General features: G+C 35.2%; 1 protein-coding gene and 1 pseudogene across 1 annotated transcript; one reads left to right on the top strand and one right to left on the bottom strand.

The window, feature by feature from the left end:
- The first annotated feature begins 1,929 nt into the window (after window positions 1–1,929).
- LOC125199764 lies at window positions 1,930–3,507 on the top strand (annotated as a pseudogene).
- A 2,217-nt stretch (window positions 3,508–5,724) lies between these two features.
- Window positions 5,725–7,865, bottom strand: LOC125199763. Its single transcript, XM_048097665.1, has 2 exons — window positions 7,780–7,865; window positions 5,725–6,555 (listed from the first exon to the last, which is right to left on the bottom strand). The coding sequence occupies exon 2, from the start codon at window positions 6,532–6,534 to the stop codon at window positions 5,725–5,727; it is 810 nt and encodes a 269-aa protein (XP_047953622.1). The 5' UTR covers window positions 6,535–6,555; window positions 7,780–7,865.
- Between the last annotated feature and the right edge of the window lie 969 nt (window positions 7,866–8,834).

Genomic DNA, 8,834 nt, shown 5'->3' with positions numbered 1-8,834 from the left:
ATAAAGGAACGAACATGATAATTTTACGTTCGAATAAGGAAAAATTATTCACACGAGATTGCCCTCTGGATCCACCATTACGTGTACACACATCTATGAAGAGGAGGAGGGACCTTAGATCTCTATTTATTTCACTCTCGGTGCATAGATTGAGAAAGATAATAAAATAGAAAAGAGAATAAAATAAGAGAGATAATAAAGTAAATGAAGGAAAAGTGTTACTTTTCTAAATAGAGAAATGACTCTATTATTATAATTTCAAATAGAAAAATGATTCCACCACTATGGGCTGAAGGAATATATTTTTCTTTATTTTACTTTGTGAATTGTTAAAATTTATATTCAGCTCTTATTAAATTGATTATTTGTGTAAAAAATAATTATAGAAACTTGACCTAAAATGGGAGTTTGAGAGAAGAAGAGCATTAAAAATGTGTACGTTAATCTAATTATTAATAAAATTGAGTAAACGTCTTAAATAATACAACAATGACGAAATAAAATTGAAAAATTAATAATTTGCAAACTAAAAAGTAAAATTCACTCCATTATATAGAAAATTAAGGTCACATTTGAAATTTAAATTTAAATCCTTATACAACACTAGCTTGAGCAATAAGAAAGGCTCCTCGAAAAAGTATTATTTTTACATTATTTCCTTTCGAAGAATTATTATTTTTACTTTATTTCCTTTCGAAGAATTAAATGCGTATAAATCTTTTATTTCAATATTTCGGTATTCCCTAAAACAAGAAGCGGAAGACGAGACTTTTCCCCTAGCCCTGCTAGCAATTCGCATCCGCCGCCACCACCTCCTCCTCCCCAATCGCCGTCGATCTCCCTTCCGCTGCCTCATTTCTCGACACATCCTCCGGTGAGTCAGTGACCTTCTCTCAAATTTGTATGTTAGTCAAATTTTTGGATTTTCTGTAACACACAGAAAAAGGGTATGCGACAATTTCTGTCCTCGTTTTAATTTTTTGGGGATTTTCTTGTATGAATTAATTTTCTGATAAGATCTGGATACAATTTTGAATCACACAGCCTCTGATTTCGTTGTCATGTACGAATATGCAATCGTTTTTTGAACCTAAATGATTGGAGGAGTATGAGCTGAGATTATAAATCTTTGTTTTATTTTATCATATGTGTTTTGTGTTTCTGTTTCATGTCTATTTAGTCAATCATTTGATCGGTGACAAGAGAATCATAGAAATAGGGGTTGACTGAGTTGTGATTGAGGGATAATTAAGAGAGATGAAAGCTCACTGTGTGATTTTGGGATACTGATTGGAAGGAGGAGGCAGAATTTGTAATTATGAGTGCTTAGCAGAGCTCACAATCACATAGGAACCGTTTTGTTAGTCAATTCTTTAGAAAAGCTTTGTTGGAGGTTTCTTTTTAGCTAGTGAGTAGTGCATCCAGTTTTCTACCCTTCACAAGCAAATAAGTGAAATAATAATTATCGGATGGTGTTTCTAGAGTTGTTATGAACAGATATACTACTAGTATTTTGTTGTACATCATAAAATAACTTTCTGAAATTTGAATTTGGAATGTTACTTCTACTAAACCGAATTGTAATTTATTAATTGTATTGTATCTTTTTCGATTGTAACATGTCAGATTAGTGATTCTTTTTGGCAGTGCTTTCTAAATGTGGCCTTACATTTTTTGGCAGAATTTTTTTAAGAATTATATTCTCTGACAAGTTTGAATTTGTGCCCAGAATAGTGACATAGTTAACTCTGAATAAACATAACAGTTGTAATTTTAACACTACATTTTAGCATCCAAATTGATTTCAAATTCGTTTTGTTTATAGGGAGCTGATTGTGATCATTCCGAACACCTTTGAACAAGTGCGGAGAATAGTTAATTTGCCTATCTCCTACAAGATCCGTTGGGCTCACTTTACCAAATTTGACTCATGGGCCCCCCGGGAAAACATCTAGAGAACCTTGCCCAGACCTTCTTTGATGACGTAGGTGGAGCTTTTGGGATGGGTGCTGTTGGTGGTGGAGCTTTCCATTTCCTGAAAGGACTCTATAACTCCCCTAAAGGTGAGCGTTTATGGGGTACTCAAGCAGTCCGCATGAATGCCCCTCGTGTTGGTGGTAGTTTTGCCGTATGGGGTGGGCTTTTTCCACCTTCGACTGCACAATGGTCTACATGAGGCAGAAGAGGATCCTTGGAACTCGATCATAGCAGGTGCAGCAACTGGCGGCTTTCTGCAGATGCGTCAGGGAAGGGGGTGCTGCTTCACGATCTGCATTGTTTGGTGGTTTTTTACTTGCTTTGATCGAAGGAGCTGGGATAATGTTAAACAAAGTTATGAGTGCACAACAGAACTTCCCTCCGATGGAAGACCCTGTTCCGAATGTGGCTGGTATGCCTGGACACCCCATGGGGCAAATGCCTGGTCAACCTTCAGTAAATGTTGAGAGCATGGACGCAGGATCTTCTCCGTCACCATCACCTTCTTCATGGTTTGGAGGCCTTTTGGCGGAAAGGAGGAGACAACTTCTAGTGATGGAAGCAAGACAAAGGTTTTAGAGAGCTTTGATGCTCCAACTCCTCCATCATTCGAGTACAAATGAAGAGAGGACTATCTGGTTAGTGAGATATTACGTGTCATTTTACTTCAGCATCTATAATGTGGAATTGTTAATTGGTTGGTACTTGGCTTTGATCTTGCATTGTTCATTAATTATGAATTTATGATTGGCAGCTCAAATACTGAACTCATTGGACAAAGTAGTTTTTGGAAATTTAAGTTGCATAATCTGTTTTACTCTATTACATTATCATGTGGTGAAATCTTGTGCGTCTAAATGTCGTAGCAGTGTCTTATAATCATGACATCTTGATCAATTTTGAAAGTTGTAATTTTCAACTCCTCCCTTTAAATAACCCTTACCAAAGTAGATTCACTATGGCGAAATTGAGAAACTATGATGTCTTACATAATTTGTATTGTTATTGTAAGTATCAAATAAATATGATTGGCTTATTAATTTTAAAATAAGTACACTCCTGTATTTGAAACATCTCATATCACTGCAATCGTGAATCATGAGTCTCACACCCTCAAACCTTGTTACTAAATTGAAAGGGCCGAAATGATTTCAAAATGGCTGGGTTTAAAAAAGATAGCTTCAGGTGCAAAATTTGAAAAACCTTGTAACTTGGAAGATGACCTAATAGAAGAAAAAAACCCAAAAACACACATAACTTAATGTTTAGCTTAATAGCTCATTCATCATCTATACCTATGAATACTATTGTTTTTGGATCGGAACTCGTTTGAGCTGCAGTATGGTGCAGCTGAGTTCCAATTGTAATATAAGACTGTAGAACTATGAAGATGTCAATACTTTGTTCAAGTTTTTCTCGATGCACTGTTTTAAACATGGCAATCATGTACTATTCATAGTATGGTGCTATTGCGATATAGCTTGATCGTCTTGTATGATTTTGTAGGATTATCTGCTAATGGCAACCGGTTTCAACATTAGATATACTTGAGTTTAGATTGATGATAATAAAGCTCCTTCGCAGTTTTTTTTTGGTATTGACAGTCTATTGTTGCCCCTTCAGAGGCATTTATAGTTGGATTTAGAATGAGCCTTTTGTCTGAGGAACTTGACACTCTTTAATTCGTCTATTAGATTCTTGTAGTTGCATAGTTGCCTGAAAGTTTAAGACATGATTGGATCCTACTGCAGGGAAATTTAGGGCATGTTGCCCCCAAATTTTTTTCACAAAGTTTTGTTGTCTTAGTTTCCGGGTTTATTCTGCTATCTCATCCAAAAAAAAATTTGCACTTACATTTATAGTGGTATGATTTACATAAACTCAACACAATTATCACATGTTTAAAATGATTTTAACTCGAAAATGCAAAATTTATATTCGTCAAAATGTCTTGGCTCAAAGTATAATTTGATCCATGATCCTTAATCTCGCAATGAAATCAAAACCTAATAAAAAGTTAGTATCATCGATTGAAAAGAGTGCATGAAAAAGTAAATAAAAAGGAAAAGAAAAAAAAGATTGCAAAAGTAAAAAGTATTCCATATTAAGTTAAAACATGAAGGAATACTTTTATGCATGGCTACATCTTCTTCATGGTCTAACATTATCAAGTTAGATTAATTTGTTGTATTAATTAATTTAAAATGCACTAAATATATTTTTGTAAGATTTTTTGTATAATTTATTATTTTAAATATGCATATACACCTATTTGACTGTAAGAAAAATAAGTTTAATAAAACTTCTACCAACGCCTTGGCGATAGTGCTGTTCACGTCACTGAGAAGAACACCATTGCAGCCTTCTTTCACAAAATTGTATAGTCAGCTTGCATTATTATTTGTAGGAAGAAAATAAAGTAGAAATAATATTATTTATATATTAGATTACGTGTCAATTTTAGTGGGATAAATAAAAAAGGTCATGCCACTTTTAATGGGATAAATGGAGCATATAGAAGCCCAAAAGGAGTTATGCAGCATTAGAAATGAGGGCTATTATATGCCTGACATGGAACAAATAGAATACACACATTTACTGAAAAACTCGTGACCATCCAAAAAAAAAAAAAAATCCCTCCAAAGAAAACAGATAATGACCTTTTAGACTTTGCAAATATATATGGTCGCACACTCACTACCGCTCGAGGCGGATCCGAAATTTTGATTTGAGGTGCAATATTTACAAGGTTTAGAGCTTTAAAATTCACACTTTTATTAATTGTGAATATTTTATATAGATAGCTTGTGAATTGGAATATCTTATATACTCCTCCGTTTCTTCATAGTTGAATCATTTTTCCATTTCGGAAATTTCTTCATAGTTAAGTCATTTTTCCATTTCGGAAGTTTTTTCATAATTGAGTCATGGTAACTTTTTTCTTTTTCTTACTTTACTCTCTCTTACTTTATTCTCTCTACTTTATTTACTTTATACTTTATTCTCTCTATATTTTCCTTTCTCTTACTTTTTTATCTATATATTTAACACACCCAACATTCATTTCTAAAACTCGCTGAAAAGTTCTATAACTATGAAGAAATTGGGGAGTAGTTGTTAGTTGTAAATACCTAATATGAGTATAAATATAGAAATACAGAATAAATAAATTTTTTGAAAGAGAAAAAAATAATTGGACAAAATTACAATACTAGAAAAAAGAAAGAGGAAAAAATATAATGCAAAGATAAAATATTTGGAAGTGATAAATATTTAGAAGTTCTATATGAAATTAAAAGTTCTAAATTATTTGCTAAAGATTTGATTTTTAATAAATAAGCAGAAGTAACAAAAAGAAAAATAAACTTGCGTCTGCGAGATTCACACTTGAGTCTCTACCTTAAGTAAATTACCGACGACATCTGCACAACCACCACATTGATATCTTGTCTCAATATAGTAGGAGTCAATGTTTGGGTGGTACGCTGTTATAGACTTGAATCCCTTTGAGTGGATTCTAACTCCAAAGAAGAAGACGACGGAAATTTGAAGAACTTAACAATATAAATGAAATGAAAATATGCTTTTTCTTACTTGATGATAATAATGCAAAAGATGCCTACCCTATCTATAGAGAACAAAAACAGCAGTTTGCAACTAACTAGATAAATGGGAAATGTGAGCTAATGCAGATGGAAGTGGAGATAATGGAGAAGTGGCGACATGCTAATTAATCTAACAACAACACTAGATGAAGTCTTCTTTCAAGTAGTTGGGCCTTTGTAGATTACGGGCTGGGTGGAGACGTTGGGATTGAGCTTGGGCTTGGGCTGCTTCAGTATCACCCCCTTGTTCTACATTCCACTGCACTGGCTGGGACGATCGTACAATTAGCTTTTCAGTGAGGAAGATGAGTATATCCTCCAGCGTCTTTATTTGACGAAGAGTTGAATGGTTATCTCTCGTCCGGCATTCACTGATAGTATTATACACAAATATGAATCCTATGATGCTTAGTGACACAACCACCACAATGATAATAAGAACAACAAGTGATTGTGTGTCTGTATTCGGAGAGATGACCACTATGGAAGCTCCATAGCTGAGTGAAATAGATGCAAGTGATACCCACGTTGTGAATAAGGAGATGAGCATGAAAAAAATGCGTCCCGATGGCTGCCGGGTAGTGATGAGGAAGATTGTGATGATTGATGATACGAAGGCTGTGTTGTTAGCACGAATGAACTGTTTGTATAGTTTGGGATGAGTTGATGCCATCACCGCATCTCCAGCCTTGTGTGATGTCGTGTCTTCCTGCCACACCCCGCCTGGGGGGCTGACAGCAGCCTGGAACGCCATGGTTGCTATCAGGACCACCACCACCATTGTCGTGTCGATCAGGTCGGGGAAGACCTTTGATATTTTATTAATTGTTGATGGAATCTTAGGTTTTAGCATGTGTAAATCTTCATGAGTTATGGATGGATCACTCTCTGTCAAGATTTGCATCGCTGTTTTGCCCAAAGAATTCTGTGTCTGCAGCTCTATTTTATCCATCTCCACCAATTCTGCGACAAACTGAATTTTTGATAAAATTAATGCCTTCAATAGTTGATATACATCTATTCTTAGAATTAAACCATGGACGAATAAGAATATACTCCTTCCCATTCTAAGTGGAGCATTTATAATTCGACATAAGATTTTATGTAGTGTTAAGTGGAGAGTATTAAATAAGAGAGAGAGTTATGTTTCTTTATTCGAAATATGTCATTTAAAATGGAACACCCGAAAAAAAGAAAATGTGTCACTTAGAGTGGGACGGATGAAATATAATACATTTAGGCGATGATCGGTTTGTTAGACAAGATAATAGTGAGATACTCCCTCCGACCTAAGGTAGTTCGTCGTATTCCCTTTTTTGGGTTATCCCAAGGTAGTTAAGTCATTTCTTTTTTAAGCAAAAACTTTATCTATGTCTCATAGTACTTTTCTCTATCTTCATCTCTTTTACTCTAATTCACCTCTTATTTTACTCTCTTATTTCTTAAATTACGTGCTCAAAAGAAATGTCCCAACTACCTTGAGACATAGGGATTGCAATATAAGATAAATGAGTAGTGATAATTTGTAAACTGCATCTTTTTTATAAACTCAAAACGTGATCGGAACTGTTACATTTTAAGTTTTGATATAAACAGATGACAAATAACATTAACAAAATGTCAACACAAAGTCATCGAATCTTGAAATCTAACGATCCATATCATAGTTTTGAGTTTGTATGTTATATAGAGTGTCATTTGATTACATCCCTAATATAAACTAAAATGAGATTTATCTAGGATTAAACTTGGCATTATAGACACGGACCAAGATATATTACCACGGGCCAAACTACTGGAAAAAAAACTGAACAAGAGATAAAATTAGAATGCCCTTTAGTCCCAAGATAGTATAGCAGCCGAACGACCCTAAGGGATGTTCTTATCATGTGAATTATTTCTACTTAAAATTAATATATACTTCCGTTCACAAAAAAAGTCTCATTTTTTGATGGCTCATGTTTTAATGATAAATTAGTAAAGTAAGAGAGAAGGTGAGAAAAAGTAGGTAAAGTATGAGAGAGATGAGAAAAAGTAAGAAAGAGAAAGTGAAAAAGTAGATAATGTGGGAGAAAAAGTTTTTATTTTTGAAATGAGACTATTTTCGTTGACATCCCGAAATAACTAAATGAGACTAACTTTCGTAGATGGATGGAGTACTATAAAAGAAAAACAAGTACTCCATTAAGGTGGTTACCTTTAATTGTTTGCACCTAGCAGCCCGATGCAATATTGTGTCGCCATCATCATCCTTGGCACAAATAAGCTCCCCCAACCTCGTCAACAAAAGTTGAATGCTACCTCCTGGCCATGTTTAACGCACAAGTGCAGCACAGTCTGTCCGTGACGTACCCTTTCCAAAGCTGGAGAATAATCGCGCCGAAGCAGCTCTCTCAAGATTTCAACATTCCCATGGATGACTGCAATATGAACCGGGTTCATATCATGACAGTCTCGCCACCAGAGTGTCTCAGGGCCATTGATAACAATTTTGTGGCTAATGCGGCATTCCCTGCGCAGCTGCTATGTGAAGGGCTGTCGAATTTTGTGAGTCTAAATCTCGAGCTAGCTGTTCGTGGAATATCAACACCTCAACGATGCGTTCTTGCCCATGCATCGCTGCTATGTGAAGAACATTTCGTGAGTGTGCATATAAAACTTCACCAACAAGATTCGGATCTTGTTTCACCAATTCTTGCAATGTTGCTACATCTCCATTTTTTGCAGCATCATAGAGCTTGGTTTTTGTTGACCCGGGAACCATTTTTCAAACTCTATTAAGTAAATGGATTTTCACTTCTCACACATATACAAGTTTGTGAGATGTGGGCTCATATCTATGGATATTCACACAAAGCATTAATTTCTTTTAAATACAGCCAACTACTCTCTCTGGTTGTTGCCGGTCGATTTTGGTGGGCGAACTACAGTAGTATTGACCATTCTATACTGATAATTGTTAGCTTAATGGGTAGTGATAAGGGAAGAACCCTTATCAAGTGAAAAAGATAAAAAAGTCGCGGAGAAACCTTGCTCTATCGACAATCGAAAATTGTAAACGGAAAACTAAACAAAAGATAAAAGACAATAATTATGATTTCATTGATTCCTAAAGAGAATAACAATAGTCCTATTTATAATAGGGATTCTACTTAATGAGCAAGACAAAAGATATGAAAAAGATATGCAATTCCTAATAGCGTCTCCAATGGCGGACGTCGCGGTAGCGTCGCCGACGTCCGACCGGACGTC

The sequence above is a fragment of the Salvia hispanica genome, unplaced genomic scaffold, assembly GCF_023119035.1.
Source record: "Salvia hispanica cultivar TCC Black 2014 unplaced genomic scaffold, UniMelb_Shisp_WGS_1.0 HiC_scaffold_662, whole genome shotgun sequence".
Lineage (NCBI taxonomy): Eukaryota > Viridiplantae > Streptophyta > Magnoliopsida > Lamiales > Lamiaceae > Salvia > Salvia hispanica.
This window is presented reverse-complemented; position numbering and strand designations above follow the sequence as displayed.

Excerpts from the sequence above, each read along its gene's own strand:
- LOC125199763 (XM_048097665.1), bottom strand. The coding sequence starts at position 6,534 with ATGGATAAAATAGAGCTGCAGACACAGAATTCTTTGGGCAAAACAGCG.